We start from the raw sequence: 18,001 nt of genomic DNA, 5'->3' as shown, positions 1-18,001 counted from the left end.
AGGGCTAGCACCAGGGAATATTTCACTTTCTGAAATTAATGAATAATTTCCTAAGGTATTGGCAACTACTCCCGGTTATATGAAGGACAGGTTTTACTTTCTGAATAATGTTAAGTAATAAACTACTTCTCTGATAGGGAAAAAAAATTAATTTGGGTATGGGACTGTAAGTACCCTTTCAGCAATACTGTCCAGAGGCATCAAAGTGCTCTTGGCATCGTAGTCCCCTTTTCACATGCACTTTGAGGGACTGAGGTCCAGAGTGCAATGAGACTAACTCAAGGCCACCTGAAGATTCAGTGGGAAAATGAAAGTAAAATTTGAGTGTTGGATGAGAACTGTGTTTTGTGATCCCAGATTATTCTGCCGTTCATTCAAAGACGAGGGGAAAAAAGACTCTCTTCACTATCTGCTTGTCTCTAGTAATCAAAATAATCTTCTCACGATGTTCACAGTGAAGAACAGCCAGCAAGTGTCTGAAAAAAAGTTATGAACTGGAAAATAATAGGTTGTTTTCCTTGAGGATGAAGGGAATTAAGTTAAACTGAATCTTTTATCCCAGTTTCCCCCTACTTTTCAAATTGGATGTAACGTGTAATAGGACCAGGAAGTTACTACAGAGCAACTTCAAACTTCAGTTTAAAAATGTTTTGATGCAGTATGTATGCCTGCATCATTTAACCTCCCAGACAGTAGTTTTTATTTTATCAAATAGTATCTTTGGTGTGGAATTTACTCAGAGAATGTAATGTACTCAGAGAACAAAATTGTATTTATACAAAAACTTCTAAGCTCACACTTACACTTTCTGTCTGAAAATTCTGAAGTTAGGTTACTTCAAAGCTGTCCTTGGATGATATTAAAATTCTGTTGAAATAGACAGTTCATGAGCACTGTGAATTTCAATAACAGATGCAAAGCTCACTTTGCCATACGTGACTTCACAAAGTGAGAGACCTACCAATTTCATCTGGCAAGGCTTATTGCATTTGAAATCACTCAACAAACTGAATTTTCTTAGCATGAGAGATAAAGTGAGCTAAGAGCATGGAATCTAGATATTATATTTGGAAATAATGGTGTTGCATTTTATTCATACATACATATCTATATTCTGACTTGTAAATGTACAGGAATATGAAACTGTATCATCTGGTGCACCTTCTTTCCCTTTCTCCTCTGTATGTAACCCCATAAACTCATTTTAGTATTTTAAAATTTGTGCCAGTGTGCTAGATATAAAACTGATGCACTAGATAGAATTTTCATTATTTCAAAAACTCAGTGTTTGTTAATGTGTGAACTGGAATCCAGTCTCAAGCATGATTTGAGCTGGTGTTTCATTCAGGCTTAAGGCATGGATATAGGATGCAGGCTGAATTGAGGACTTAAATACTTAAGAGCAGAGGATAATGGTAATTATTTTCTCACTTCTCTGCATTCCTGTCCACGGTCACTTTGGAAGCTGGTCATAATTACAGATACCTGCACAGATAATGCAAAGTAATACCTCCATTTTAGTAAAAAATTGAAGAAAAATATTCCACTGTCAATACAACATTCAGATATATTGCAGACCTTTCAAAAATGCTTTTGAGCACTGCATGCTTTCTTCTCCTTTTGTTTTCTTTTTAACCTTTTAATAAAAACTGTCCTATCACTGGATGAGTGAGAAATAAAAACTTTTATTTGAGTCCAGGTAAACAGGACACTGTATATTGTACTGGAAGAACTCGATGGGTTTTGCAGAATTTTTTAAAGGTAGTAAAATACCTGAAGACAGATGTATGTACGTGTGGCTCTGAAAAGGACAAATTTGCATTAGAAATCTAAATGTGGGTTAGAAAGTCTTAAAGAAGTTCATTTTATATTTCAGAGTGTGCCATGGTCTGGATGCAGCTCTTTAGAAGTTGGTGACTCCCAAGGCCGTACAGAAAGACTAACAGCCTATAGTTAGTAAGGGCCGAATCAAGGCCAGTGAGTCAACACCTTTTGCAGTTGGACATCTTTGCAGCTGTCTACCATGATGAATGCCTAAGCATGGTCTTTATCTCTGGAGCTTTTTCAAAGCATCAGCTAGCTACAGAACTAATGTTGAGGGGTCTGGAGAGGTTGCTGGATCATGGCAGCCATATCTGCTGATTTTGGGAGGTGGCACGGGTGTCAGTAAATGGAAATATTTTCCCACTAGCTTTTAGAGGTTCAAGGTACACACACAGTCCATACTTCTCACTTTCTGTCAGCTTTGCTTTAATTTTGATTACTGACTTGTGGGTTTTTTTCAGAAATTTTTTGTTAGTTTGTTTCTAGATAAAGGATATTTAAGGAATTCAATTACTTATTCATTGTAGAAGAAGGTTGAGACCTGGATAGTAATCTGCCTTCTGGCTTTTCCAGGGAATTTCTGTTGATTTAAATGGAGAGAGTTATTCTTGTGAATCACTGTAGCTTCTATCAAATGTTACAAATCAGAGAGGGTCAATCCTTCATAAAGAGAAAGTAGTCAAAAGTAATACACAGGTACTTCTTTCTCTCCAGAGTGCTCTTTGTGAGAAGTAATTTTACTATAAGGCATAATTTCATTCAGCCCTTGACATTTCCAACACTGTGCACCATTGTGAAGTATCACTTTAACAATAAAAAAGAAAGATTACCTTATGGTTATGTTGTTTGCAAAACAGGTTCTCACTTGAGATGTATTTGAGTGAGAGCTTTATATTTTTTTCCAAGCCATTGAGAAGTTTTAATTTTTTTTCTATCATAAGACTTACAGTTCACAACAAATGATTAAAAGTATCAGTCCAAGCTGGGAATGAAAAGACTTCTGTTCCTCAGGAATTAAGAGAAAAATATATGAATTACTGGAACTTAAATAACTGACATGACATAGATTTAATTCTAGGACTGGTTTTATTGTTTTAGATATTTCACACTAATTAATTCCCATTATGTTTATTATTACTAAATTACTAATTCTAAGAAGCGATGCTTTGTATGAATTAAAAAGGCTATTTCCATTAATGTTACATGTGAAGTTTGCATGAGTCTTACTCAGACTGAGCAAGTGACATTTAATTCCCTTACTCAGAAGGAAAATAGCAGTGGAGGTCTCCCAAGGAAGCAGTGGTGTGAAAACATACTTTCAGAATTCATGGTCAGAACTTTGCAGCAAAATTTCCGTTCTTTTCTCTCTCCACCTCTTTTTCTTTTTTTAGTACAAGATTTTTCATGAGAGCAATACTACTGTGGAATAGAACATATTTCCTTCATTGCTTTCTAGATGTCTTATTTTTTAATTTTTCTGGGTTTGATGTCTTTTCTGATTTATACTTTTCTTCATAAAGTTCATTCTCTCCTTCTCCCTCACTCCCATGTCCAATCTCACTGGGATCAGGAAAAGGACAAGATGAAGAGCATATTGAGAGGCATTTGAATGTCACTTTTGCAAAGATGAAAATAAACTAAGCAAATCTTTGTTTACAAAATAACATTGGCTCTACTGGTGTTATTTTTTAATACTACTAAAGGAAATTAATTAATTACTTGGGTACATTCTGGATTTGTTTAGTATGTTTATTTCCAAAGATTGTTCTGTGATATGGATAAATGATGTTGCATACAATTAAATCGAGTTTCTCTCTGCAGGCATCACTACAGTATTGACCATGACAACTTTGAGTACCATTGCAAGAAAGTCCTTACCCCGTGTCTCCTATGTCACCGCTATGGATTTGTTTGTGACTGTATGCTTTCTATTTGTCTTTGCTGCTCTGATGGAGTATGCCACGCTCAACTACTACTCAAGTTGCAGGAAACCAAGCTGTACTAAGAAGAAAAAGTCGGTAAGATGGGAACATTTAAATTTCTTTTCATATGCAGCTCAGAGAGCAGATAATCATTCATTAGTAGCCTGTAATGCCATGACACTCCACTCCTCGGAGATTTTGCCTGTTTCTGGTGTGATCTGCCCTGAAAGCTGATGGAAGAGTTACCTGCAGGAACAGTAGAAGCAGTTATGTGCCTGCTCAGATAGGTCTATTCCTAACTGAAGCAGCCTGCTGACTACGAAGCAGCAACCCTACCTATGTGTCTTTTGTCCTTATTAACTGTGCTGGTAAGTATAAAGGGCTCCCACTGAAACAGATTGCATAGCTTGTTATACAAATCAAGTGTACAATATACACACCAGTATGTATTGAATCCATTGCTATTTCACGGCTTAGCAGGTCTAGAGATATTTATGAACTTCACAAACAGAATATCCATGTCTCTACTGGGAACCAGCACTTGATTTTAGCCCTGTGCACAAAGGCACATGTTGCAAAAAAAAAAAAAAGAGGTCACTATACACGGTTGCATTTTTGGCCAAAAAAACACTTCCAAGTGTAATACCCAGAAACACAAAAAAGCTGTTTATTTGCAATGAATTAAAACAATCATGCAAGAAGAATTGCCTGGTATACTTCATAACTGTCTATGAGAATGTGAGGGAGCAGTTTAATAGAGAAAAAAAACACAGTGTAAGCAAAGGGAAGGGGATTCTGCACTCAAGATCAGCGAACACGTCTTATCTGTTCAAGATCAGTAATTGAAGATGTTGGATGCAATTGTGTATAATGGAGGAAATAAGAACATTTGAAATCAGAAATCAAAGCCAAATAGGAAAAGTGTGAAAGAGGAAGAGAGAGAAATCTAAATTTAGGGAATAATAGGTCAAGAGATAAAAAGGGATTGAATGAAGTGCTATAGAAAATGATTGAATGAAGAACTAATGAAGGAAAAGCTGAAAGAAATACAGGATCAGAAAAAGCCTAGAAAGCCACAGACTTAGTCAATGAAAACTCCATTAAACCTATAATAGCTTTTTGTAAAAATATGTTGCACGTAAGAGGCAAAAGAGTGTTACCAAAGGAAGAGTGTGAGACAGTCAAAATGAACTTGCTAATGATCAGACTAAAGTTGCCATCCTTTAGAAAGACTGAATTAGAAACTCATGAGTATCTGTTAGTAGGATGCATTTCCAGACATGAATGAAGATAAGGGAAAGCATGTAGAATTGATGAGATTTAAATTAATACCAGAACAAATGCTCACTTAGCTATTGTTTGACAGATAAATAAATGTAATGATCTGAGAAAAGATTTTAACTGTATGGGAACTAGGTGCACATTCTGCTGAGGTTTCAAGTTTTCAAGTGTACAGATTATTATGCTGAATATACAGAACACAAAGCATTAGGTCTTTTATGAACAAATGCATTGATTCAAGTAATGCTATTGAACTTAGATGCCTATGAAGCAATCAATAAGTATGTTTTCTCCTGAATAATTCTTTTGTTATCTTCATTTAAGCTACCTGATGTAAGTTTTGGTCATGTGATGGTAAGTAGACTACATTATTCAGTGAGAGCACTGAGGTCATGAATGTGTGGTTGACGTTTACTTGCACTAATTCCCGAGAAAGCTGTATTGCTATGTTATGCTTTACCGTGACTTCACTATAAATATTGTTTTGGTAAAAGGTCAGTTTGTTTTCAGCTGTGGCAGAGGAACATAGCTGCCTCTTTCTATCAGAATTTACCAAATGATTTGGGAGGGAGAGGGGTCAAGTATAGAACATTGTGTGCTATTTTTACATCAGGAATTTTGTGTGTCCGCTTTATGTAACACTGCAGTTTCTCATTACATTTTATAAAAAAGTAATAAGCACAAGTTATGCCATAAACTTATATGGAGTTTTAACTAAGTGTCATCTAAAATAGTTCATTTATGCGTATCTGCAAAATCTTTAGCAAGCTTGCAGCTGGATTTTCAAATAATTTAGGCACACAAGTTAAACACAGTTAGCTGTACTATATCTAGAAATGGAATCTGTACAGCAGCAATAAACTTGAAACAGAGCACAAAATAAGTGTCTGTAAGTTGTATGAAATCTGAAACTGAAATGTATGCTATAAGACATACAAATATAAAGCATGTAGAAACACACAGAAGGTAAAGTTATTTAGCTGGTTGAATGTTAAGTTATCAGATAAGAACAGAGTCAGAACTAAACCAGTGGTTTTTTGCATTTCTTGGTTGGGATAGGCTGAAGTTTATCATTTACAACTGCTAGCTCCACGTTACTAGCCTATCTTTTACAAATAATGTTATACATCTTTTTTTTTTTTTTAACTTGAGTGTTCTGGTGTATTTGAAGACCTTGTATAGCTTTGAAAGTCTACTCATTAAAAATGAATGTTTTACAGCAAGCATCGCATTTATATGCTCTCTGCTGATGTCACTCCCTTGACAGAGTTTTCTGAAAGATGAAGTTGAAAGGCCACTTCGAATGGGTAGTGACACTTTACTTTTTCCAGTTAAAAATGATGAGGAAAAGATACACGGTTAAAATTACATTAGGGTTTAACAACCTATGGTTTAACTAGTCAGTCTGATTTTCTTGGAAAGTATCTCCAGCATTTTCAAATTTCTTACTCTTTTCTTTTTTTCACCATAAGACAGATACTGAGTAGGGCCTCTTTTTTATACAACTTCTGTGTTCAAATTATAGCTTAAATTGCTGAAAGAAGCATTTTGTCTTTTACAGCCTTGTAATGGTGACACCTAAAAGGTGAAATTTACTAATCTTAGTAAATCCATGTTCAGGTAATCCCACCCCCTTTTTTTTCCTTCTGGAACACATTTATATCTTGTCTGAAATAATGGTATTAAGCATGTTTAACACTCCATCTGAACTGCCTTGTCCACGGTAGACCACCGGGGTGGGACTGGACTGATGCCCACTCCATGTGCACTATTTTCCTACCAACCCAGATCAGCTGAATATGCAGAAGACAGCGGGGACTGTCCACCTTCTCCTGGTATCTTGTCACCTCAAGACACCTCCTAGCTGACAGAGATAAAAACAACCAGATTAGTCTCTCTGTATTATCAGGGCATTTATTTTATCATCTGTCATGAGCAGATAGTTGATATAAAAAACAACAACAAAAATTCCCAGGCTATTGAGAAATGAGAAAGTTTCCTTTGCAGACTCAGAGTACTTATTTATCCTAATTTACCAAAATTTAACTTAGCTTTTCTTCTTTTTAACATAAATATTTTAGCCAGGCATGGAAAATTTCAGTCCCTGAGTAGGAAATTTTCATAAGACTCGCAATAAATTTATAATATATGACCCAGCGGTATAGCAGAATTCCATGTATACTCTAGTCATAGTTTTTTTTCTCCTCAAAGTGCTACAGTCAAAAAAAGATTGCTTGTGCAATAAGCTTAGACCTTTTTCACCTGGCAACACATTGTAAGACTCTGAAATCAGCCACCCAGAACTTTACAAATGATAGAGAGGACCATAAGGGTGTAATTTCTGTCATGTAATCTGAGAGATATAGTCATTCACAACAAACAGATTTGCAATACTCTGCTCCTAAACTGCAATCTGCTTGGAGTCCACAGCAAAACGCACCTGAGAGATTTTAGCCATTTACTTATGATGAAATGGATTGTGTCCAGAAGTAATTGACTGGATTCCATAGGGCAGTTGTTCAGAGGCAGTTGTCTATGTTGATGATGCCAACACATAAGCAGAGGGGTGCCACGTCAAGTTCTTAGCTCAGGGACCAGCATTTTTAGTGAGATGGGTAATATTACAACATGACAAACCAAAAGATTTGTAGAAAGAAAATGAAGTCAATAGAAAAATAAAAATTTCCACTGAGGCACATCAGTCATATCACTAATGTTTTCCACATCCAGCATGAAGGTTTTCAGATACACACTAACACCTTTGACAGGAAATGCTGAGTACTTTGAATAGAAAGTGTGAAGGCAAGGACCCAGAGCATCCTCCTGAGTGCAATCAGTCGTGACTAGCTTGTTAGTGCATAGCCAGCCTGCTCCTGCAGGCAAAGGCAAAGCTCAGCACAGTCACAGGGAAAGGAAGGGCACCTTAGGTAGAGAAAACTCTGCTGACAGGGCTGGTGTCTGCTTTGTCAGGGCAGTGCAAACAGGCAGCGAAGCTGATGGGACCTTTTCTAGTGATGTCAGTGGAGGAGGTGACATTTGTGAGGGTGGAATGGGTGGCTTAATGAGAGGGGAGACTATTGTGAGAAAGCATCTTTCATGACAAAGAAAATTATATGACAGAAAGCTGACAAAGTGTAAATAGGGAGTACATAGAAGAAGGAGAGGTCTGTAGGCATGAATGGTACTGTGAGGATGCATGATTATCAAAGTGTCTTATTTCTGAGCATGATTAGTGTGATAAGCACTAAGGGGACATGCCTAGGAATGGCATTTTGAAATCCTGAAATGATCTGAAATACTGAAATGATCACTATTTGTTGCTGACAATTTCTGGTTTTATAAATCATGATAAAGTTAAGAGGCAGTGAATGCATCTATGCTAAGTGAAGGTCATTCTATAATTAAATGGAGAAGGGGGATATTTCCTTATTTTTCAGAATCCACTCTTAAATGTAGTGGCTGAAAATATTTAAAACAACTTACAAATAATATTCTGACAGGTAAGTGAACTCTTCAGTGGGAAAAAAAATTATTACTGGGAAATATATGCTTAAGTTATCCAAGTAGAAAATATACCTAGAATTATTTAACTTGCCACTCCACAGTATCTTTACAGAATTTAATCGGAAAAGGCATCTTTTGAGGGAAAGAAAGATGCTTCTTAAATCTAGAACTCTTAAATATTGACCACTTATTCTCAGCTCCTTTGATTTTTCCTGTGATTATTAACTTTGATCTTCATCATCCATGAAAGCTTATCAAACTGTTGTGGGGTTTTTTTCTCTCCTCAGAATTATTCTGTACTTGATATGAGACCACCAACTACAGTCATCACATTGAACAATGCCATGTATTGGCAAGAATTTGAAGATGCCTGTGTCTATGAATGTCTGGATGGGAAAGACTGTCAGAGCTTTTTCTGTTGTTATGAAGAGTGCAAATCAGGCTCATGGAGGAGAGGACGAATTCACATAGACATCTTAGAACTGGACTCTTACTCCAGGGTCTTTTTTCCTACATCCTTCCTGTTGTTTAACCTGGTCTACTGGGTTGGATACCTCTATCTTTAAATGTTGCCTGTAGCGGTGAAGACTGCTGTGTTTTCTCACTGTGGATGGATGGTGAAAGTGCAGACAAAGTGAAGGACACGGTCAGTTTCATCTCAAATTATAAAGACATTAACCTTCACCTTCTTCATCACCATCACAGAGCCTGATGAAGAATTTTAATATGTGATTTCCTGAAAAAGAAAAACATGGAAGAATTCTCTCCAAACTGCTATTCATTTTAAGGAAAAAATTCTTACAAAATTCAGCTGAATTTGTAGTGTAAGTGATGGTTATGAACAATTAATGTATATTAGAATCTCTACTATTCTCCCTTGGCATAGAAGCTATTCACAATTCAGGCAAAGAATAAATATGTAATTTTTATTTTTCATTCCCATACTTTCTTCAAATTGCTGTCATATCTCTGAGGCTCAGAGCAGTGTACACTGGCACTGGCAAATAAGCCAAAGCCAACAAAACAACTCATTTTTATTTAAATTTACTTGAGCTTTATCCCATAGGTTTTGGGAAATATTTCATTAGTGATCTCCTTGATACAGAGTAGAAGACAGCAGAGAAATGTCTCTGGTGGGATCAAACCATGAACACTACTTTCTGCAAAGGTCTGGGATTTGTGGAATTAGCCACTTACCTACACATATTGATTTTAACCTACAGGTGAAAAGGCAGAGTGATAAGAAAGCTATTATTTTGATATAAATAAGACTTGCCTATCTCTGAGGCAGCTGTAGGCATAACTTCTACAGTTTTTCAAGCTTTTAACTGTCTTTTTTATGACTGGTTAAACACAGGATTGTCACTGATTCCTAAAGTACTCTACTTGAAGCAGGACAAGATTCCTGCTTGTTTGTGTCATTGTAGCAGGTCACAATTGATAGCCCATGAGTAAAAACCACTATATACTAGCACCAGGAACATGTGACTTTCTTTGGATTTCAATTTACTAAAAAGTGCAGCCATGCATTTTTATTTTTTCTCTCAAAGTTGTTTCACAAAATTGAAAAGTGTGTGCCAAATGATTTTTTTTGTTCATTTAATAAAGTTAAACACTGCAGTATTTACTCATGGCAGTTGTTCCCTGGGTCTAAGATGAAGACTGAACACTTTTTACTTGAATAGTGCATTACAGGAACTCAATTGTGACACTTGAATTAAACAAGGAATAGTTACCATGCATAGAAGGAAGTTACTTTCATTCTTCTCCTAAATTTTCAACAATATTTTACTGTAAAAAGCAATTTTGTATTTTTCAAGCTTTTGACCATTAAATTCTTGTTACCCATTCTTTCAAAAACTAGTTTTACAGTGTTAATCTAGATGACATCTTTTACAGAATGTCTATGTGATTGTTATTAAGCAAACAAAGCAGATTCAGAATTAAACAGAAATAGCTTTTCACTACTTTTGGATGACACATAGTTACAAAAGATTGAGGTTGAAACATGCCTAAGACCATAATTCTATTTATTTTCTCTTCTGGAGATATTTTCTTTTTATATTCTCAAAAAATGTGTGTCTCTTCCACATAGTATTTGATAAAAAAATGAATGGTGGATGTGATTGAAGAGGAGTTCCTTTTTTTCCCTCTTAAGCAAAACCCTGCAAACAAGTAAAAGCTAATGCAGTGATACTTCTAAGGGAACAGAAATGCTGTCATGTTCTTTGAAACATCGCTGTCAGTCATTTCTGTTGCTCTGTTCTTCCAGTGAGTTTTTAATTGAAAAAAGTCTAATGCAAAAGTTAATTGTAGTTACTCAAAATCTTCTGGTTTTCACTTTTCTGAAATATCAGAGATATAGGTAGGTTTAGGTTAGGGAGGGGAATCGCTTCTGTAAGGACTGACAAAATTCATGTTAGAAGCACAGAGAAGAAATATTTGGAGGCAGGATCTAAACCTTATTTTTAACAAAATCTGCCCATTCAGATGTCTGCTAAGCCAACAATAACCTCCTGGTTTCAAAACGTATGGTGAAGATTTTGCTAATTGTCATTAGCAAATTATTCTGTAAAATCTATTGCTCTGTAAACCTCTGTGTCCTGCACTTGTAAGTATGGATTTTATTTAAGAATGAAAGTAATATTTTATGCAGTGCAAGAAGGGGATTGAAGTTGAATATACTGATCTCTAATTATGAATTAATCAGCTCTAATAGTCACCTTCAGCCGTATTTTGAAAGAATATTAGAAATATTCCAAGCCTAAATAAAAAAATAAAACCAGTTTTCCTTTAGGGGGCTGATCCTGTAAACCCTCTGCACAATCAATTGGTTTTGGTGTTAGCATTGAGAAAAATTACACACAATAAGGTGCCTTCCACCATTAGATCTTGAACAGTAAAGTGAGGTTTATTTAACAATTGCATATTTGAGTGAATGCCCCGAGAGGAAGTGTGTAAGTGGAACGGTCCCATTTTAGATGACGAGCATAAGGTTTTCTCACACTCCTGCTCATGGCTGCCCATGAGTGCTGCTGAAAGCATGTAGTCCCATCAGATCTGTCTTTGGAAGACTGATTCTGCTAAGTCCAGTCATATTGCCTTTGATTTCATATTTTCATAAACAGAAATTGGAACCATACAGTTCCACTTTTTTTTTTCACTGTCCTAACCAAGAAAGAATCGCAGAAACTTCTGGCTTCTGCTCTTGTACTGAAAGCAGAAGATATATTCTACTGTGTCATTTATTCTACTTTGGGGTTATGTGCAAAAAATTGATTTATATGCAAGCTAAGTGGCTGCAGGCTGGCAGGTTCCTGAATCCATTCCTCTGCTTGTTCCTAGTTACTTGGTTAACTCTCACTGCCTTACTGCTCTGTGCTTTGGCAGCCATTGGTAAACCTTACAGGTCAGGGGAGATGGTCTTTCTAGGCTCTGAATCTTTCAAAATACAAGTATTCTGGAGACCTAGATGTGGTCTGCATATATCTATATGCTATATCATTCTGTAGTAGTAAGAATGTCCTCATTAACCTTCAGATATTCTTTTGCTTCTTTCACAAATTGAAAAAATAAAACACCACCATTTCTCTGCACTGTCCAATATGAAGTGCAATAACTGCATTTTAGAACATTTTCTTAGTGGATAATTTTATATTCAAGACTTGTATTTACTCAACTACTTTTTTTTTTTTGTTACTTACTTCTTCATTTTATTCTTCCAAGAAAGGAAATGGAGGAAGGCAAAAAAACAAATGAGCAGTGAAATGAATGCATTTGGATATATATGTAAAATCACAAACCCTAGTATCTTCACATTACATTCCTTCCTTGTTGAATTTACAGAAAAGATTGTGAGGATTTTTTTTTCCAGGAGGATCTAAAGTCAATCCTCTTATGCTCCTCCTTCAATTAAAAGTTGTTGGACAGTATTTTCCTGCATTGAGGGCAGCATTTTCAAGGCAAGTAAGAATGTATAAAAATACTGGTCTTAATTCAATCTTCTTAGTTCTTCTGGCCCTCATACTGAAAGCTCTATCTCTTATTCTTCTAAGAATAAGGATATAAAAACTTGAAGCCAGTTTATGCTGTCTCCATGTCCAGCAGTAATGTGGAACTGAAGTGCACCACACACCACAAAATTTTAATGCAACTTTCTAATCAAAAAGTATGGATGCAGTTTAAAACACTGTAGGCACTTTGATAACCTTTCTTCTCTTTCAGATGCTAATGTTCTGCTTAATCAACTCTTAACTGTATATTGGTATATTGTGCATACCAATAAAAATGATAAAAATTACAAAGCCCAGAACTGTCTTCACGGAGACTGTGATGAGTAGTGAAGCTAAAAGAAGAGAAATAAATTATTTTTTATTGCTGTGCAGTTCTTATCTGTCGCAGTCCTTTTATTCAATTCAATCCACAGCTAATTCCAAATCATCCGCCTGGAGGTTTGCACGTTCATCAGTTGGAACACAGGAGCCTTCAGTTGAGAGAAAATGATATTTTTGGAACTGAAGGCATCCTGCCAAATAACTGAGATAGCTATCTCAAACACTTCTGCAGCCTTAATGTGTCTCGTTGTCTAGCATTTCATGTTGCTGCATGAATTTATCACAACTCTCCTTACTTGGTCATTTCATGAAAGGAAGTTTGTTTGCCTCCTTTTAACACCAGATTTTACCATACATCTAGAAAAATTACCCTCCTGCCCATGCACCGAGCAATCAGGTGCAAGGAAGCTCTAGAGCTGCTGACTTTGTGGGGAGATAGACTCAGTATTTTAAGACAGACAGATTTCATTAGCCTCACAGTCTGGAGGGTTGGTGTTACCTTCTAAGCTGTAAAACAAAGCACCCATTGAAAGTTGTAAAGGCTGTCCATAACAGACTGTACTCTTTCCATTGACTGCTCTTTCCCAGTTTTGATATAATGCACTAAGAAAAGACAAGCTATATCCCATAATCTTAGTTGCCTACAAAATCAGATTATTTTTTTTCAAGATATCTTCTTTCTCACAGTGAAATCTTTGTGCCTCTTACATCAGTGCCTTTATCATTTCTTAATATTAAAGGATATACAATTCCTCATCTGAGAGTTAGAAAGAGGGGCAGTGACCTTGCTTCTTGAGCACCACAGTGTGTGGCCAATATTCTAAACATCTTCAGCCTACAGACTGAGCATTTGCCTGCTTTTTCTTTATTTTTCTAAGTAGTCTGTAGGTTTCTTATTTCCTAAACATTAAGAAGACTGCAGTAGGATTTCAGCAATTTAGAAGAATCCTTCCTTCTTCACTCAGCAACTTCATTTCACCAAGAGATAGAGAGATTAAACTCAAGGTTGATGTTTACCTCATCCAGATAAATTTCCAGAAAACTATTTAAAATAGGAAAAAAAGCAGACTATTCATTGGGAATGCAGTTCTACAGCTGAAAGGTGAGATTCTTTTTCCTTTAGATGGTTTTTCTTTTTCTGAGTTAATTTAAGATCTTTCCTCCCTCCACCTATACAAATGTCAAGCACAAAATTAGCTCAATTTACACTTACATACTGAAAAAAAGTATGGTTTCATTATTCTTATACTATATCTTTTACATATAGTCTAGGAAAATTCATTATGAAGTTCAGTGCATCAGAGTTGGACCTCTCTACTTTCTATCAAAACATGCATTTTGATCTTCTAATCATTTGTTATTTAGGAAGGATAAGCAGAAGATGTGGTTATGTTTATTCATATGTCTAGGAGTAGGCTTTCTCAAGGACTAAACCAGGCAAATAAGGCACTGATACAGTCAGTTTCTTGCCAGGTATTCAGCAATCTAGGTAATGAATGGCATTAGAGAACACACAGCAGCCTCTTTGGTATCACAAAAGCACTCGTGTAACTTTACTTGGAGCCCTAAGCCAGCCCGTGGAGCTTTTTACAGGGGAACCCAGGTGCTCCCCTTAGTGTTTAATACAGCACTTAATATTCTCCTAGTGTCTCTTTATCTTCTTGCAGCCTGTGACAGTGCTTGGGAGAGATGAAGCTGTACTCAATATACGCTAAAATACAAAGAATGAAATATTCACAGTGAAGCTGATGATGGCTTGTTGCAATGATGGCTTGTTGAGACTGTGTTATGATTACAAGTTTTGAAGAAAAGACCACTAGGTCTGAGTCAAAGCCTTGCACATTAATGAAGACCATTTACCAGAACAGGGGGTTTAAGTTCAAATACTCTTACAAGAAAATAGAAAGAGCATTGGATCATATTCTGGAGGGGTTGATTATCCATTGACTGTCTTCAAAACTAGAGGAGACTAGATCTGTAACTAAAGCACTTAAAGTGAGATTTGTGATTTACATACTTAAAGTGAGGACTAAACCAGGTAAATGTTAAAAATTCTAAATTGCACATTAATATAAAATGGATTAAGTGAATAATATGGATGGCATATGCTTAAAAAAACTACTGACAAATGAGTATGGAATAAATCATGTTACTGAATCCATCCCATGCTTACAGACCACCTAGGATACTTAATATGGAGTGACTACTGAACTCATGGAAAACTGATGAAATAATTCCATCTGACAGTATTACACAGGCAACCCAGGGATGTATGCCTCTGCTAGACAGGGTGCTCCAAAGGAAAAAATTTCAGAATAAGCTTCCATAAAAGTGTTCATCTGAACAACAGTCAGAAACCTTGTGCAGAGAGATTACAGCATCAGTCCCCCATATTCTCTTTTGCAATGATTAAGGAATCCTGTGACTTTATTGTCATCCATGCTCACATGCAATACCAACCTTAAATCGTGGACCAACTGTGACTGTCACAAGCTGGAACACTAGCCTGGAGAAAATCTGAGACCAATTTCTGGCTGTCACAGGCTGTCATCAGACTCTGTTCTAAACTTTCAGTATGCTGCTCTCAAAACATTTTTTCCCACCATGACAAAACATGGATTTTTTTTTTTTTAAAGTGAGTGAAATTTTAGGAATCACATAAATACTGCCAACTATGTGCCAAATTGAATTTTCTTATGGAACACAGACAAAATTATAGATTTCTAATTATCTTTCCTTCCTAAGTTTTTCTTAGGGATGTGTGATTTTGTTGCTAGCAGTGCAGCTTGTGATGTCATAGTGAAATGAAAGTACAATTATGTGCCCAATGTGCCTTGAATAATACAGGTAGCACTAGCACCAGTATGTCATTCTAAGTTAGATAGCCATCTCCCAGACTGACCTAACCAGAAAAGTCAAACACCCACGTGCTTCATTTCCTCAAGTTCACAGATGACTTTTCCTTCTTGGTCACATCCATTCCAGTTTACTTTGTGTTAAGGAGTAGGGATGTGCTTCTAGAATACTATTTATATTCGTATTTTGATCCCAACATTTGTATTTCTGGATACAAATAAATACACATTATCAGAAAATGCAAGTATTGTGTGCATATGTTGGTGGTTGTATTTTCTTATAGAAGTTGAGGGCTTAACAAAATAGAAATAGATATCTGAAGATTTGCTTAAGAGAAAAGGCACAGTGTGTTACCTTTCTGATAGGGTATTCTTGAAAGGAATTTCATGAGTCCTCAAAAATATTTTCAACAGTGGGCATGAGCTCACTAAACTAAAAGATTTGAGACCACAGTTTATCCATGGGGCTAACAAAAAATGGGAAGAATAACCTACAGAATTCAAAGAGAAATCCAGAAATAAGCTGTGTCTTTTGCATAATCTGCTTGAATGTAAAGACTCTTCAATTTAAAATTTGTAATCAAATTTGGTTTCGAAACTTTCCCAATCCCAACTTTTTCAGTACACAATGATATTTCCTGGTAAAACTGTAGTCTGCATTTTTACAAGACCGTCTTCTTGATTTATGCTCTTTGAATGCAATATAATTCCTGCCTCTGTACATTCATGAACACAGAACTGTCAGTCTCAACCCACTCTGACTGTGAAATGCCTACTTCATTTCAGGATTCCAGTTCATAGTAACACTGGAGCTGACATCTGGGCCACAGATAATGCCGAAACTTCCCAGGTTTCTCATGTTCCCACAGATTTTCCTATCTGAGCTTGTTATATTTTCTGTATGTTCCTATCAGTAAGGCATGTTTTCCCAAAAGGTATTTTATTTCACAAAACCCAGTTATTAGTACTGACTTGTCTATTCAAAAACAAACATAGATTATGGACTTCCCTAACAGCAGCTGACATTTGTTATAACAGTGCTAGAAATGCAGTAACCAAGCAGATGTGGTTATGCCTCACTCCCCAGGATAACTGGTAAGCATAATCGTTGCCATGACTGTTTTCCTTCCACACATTAGTCATTAATGCATGCCATTGTCACGGTGTGAACACAATGCCAGCTCTTCTCCCTTATAGCTGGAACACCAGCTATATTCTTGCAATCATTCACTTGAGCATGTTGGCCCTTTCAGAGGTTTAAGGTGCTCATCCTGCCAAACTCAGAAGGCTCTGATACATCTTCCAATTTAATAACATTTCCTGCCCAGTAGGCTCGACTGTGCAATAAAGTATGATGATGAATCGTGCCAATAAGTTCTGCCTTTCTATGTTACCCTCTGTCTCACCACCACAAATCTAGTTAAGAACTGAATTACTGCTTGACAGTTTCAGTTCAAGTAAACTCAGTTTGTGAAATGGAAAATGAGCGAAGCTGAACATCAGGAAGCTATCCAGAAAATAAGGAATAAATGGAATAGACATCTTCCTACTGACTGATATTAGAAGACCACTGACACTAAATAGCCATAAAAAAACCTCACACTTTTAACGTTGGTTTATACATGGAAAGCACCAGTGTTAGCAATGCAAAATACTTGATATATAGTAAAGTTTCACATGCAGCAATGGGTGCCAGGATTTCTTTTTATTTATTAACTTCCATATTGTCTTTTTTTTTTTTTTTTTTTTTTGTAATTTATCTTCCTGTAGAATGCAACAGAACTGGCCTTAAAAAAAGAATTTTTCATGTAAGTAAAATCTGGGTGAATAGGAATTTCATTAGCCCATCCTCTAGTTTTGGGCAACCAATGCATATCATAGACATACATTTTTACATCCTATATAGTGGCTTTAGATTCTAGATTGTCAGAAGATGGAACATATTTATAGACCAAGTCTTAGTAACAGTGTCACCAATCATAACAGAGCTGAAAAGATACCCTTTGATAAGGTGTAGCTAGTCTGCTGCTGCCTTGCTGTTGCCAGGCAGGAGTCAAAGGTCCACCAGATGACAAAAACAAGGCAAATCAAGAAAAAGAAATTCTTACTATCCTGTGTGGGATTTTTTTACCTCTAACACCCATTTTTTTTCCCTCTATACCTGAATAGTACTGCTTAAGTCAGGTTAGAACATTGCTGTTAGGTATAGTCACAGCAGTGAGGGCATTGAAGGCTGTGCCAGCCCTGGTACCATGGTCCTGCGTGTATAATGACCAGGAGG

At 36.3% G+C, this 18,001-nt stretch overlaps 1 protein-coding gene across 3 annotated transcripts in view; it reads left to right on the top strand.

The window, feature by feature from the left end:
• GABRG3 (gamma-aminobutyric acid type A receptor subunit gamma3) overlaps positions 1–15,960 on the top strand; it is a 310,237-nt gene extending 294,277 nt beyond the window's left edge. For 2 of the 3 annotated variants that reach the window (XM_050334198.1, XM_050334199.1), the window contains exons 8-10: positions 3,646–3,842; positions 5,352–5,381; positions 8,819–15,960. In XM_050334198.1, coding sequence (XP_050190155.1) covers positions 3,646–3,842; positions 5,352–5,381; positions 8,819–9,097 — 506 coding nt within the window. In that variant the 3' untranslated portion in view covers positions 9,098–15,960. The remainder of the gene's footprint in view (positions 1–3,645; positions 3,843–5,351; positions 5,382–8,818) is intronic. The other variant, XM_050334200.1, reaches the window with a different exon arrangement.
• Positions 15,961–18,001: the final 2,041 nt, after the last annotated feature.

Source organism: Myiozetetes cayanensis, unplaced genomic scaffold, assembly GCF_022539395.1.
Source record: "Myiozetetes cayanensis isolate MyiCay16 unplaced genomic scaffold, myiCay2020 scf5-8, whole genome shotgun sequence".
Lineage (NCBI taxonomy): Eukaryota > Metazoa > Chordata > Aves > Passeriformes > Tyrannidae > Myiozetetes > Myiozetetes cayanensis.
The sequence above is the reverse complement of the archived record's forward strand: the minus strand, read 5'-3'. Positions and strand labels throughout refer to the sequence as shown.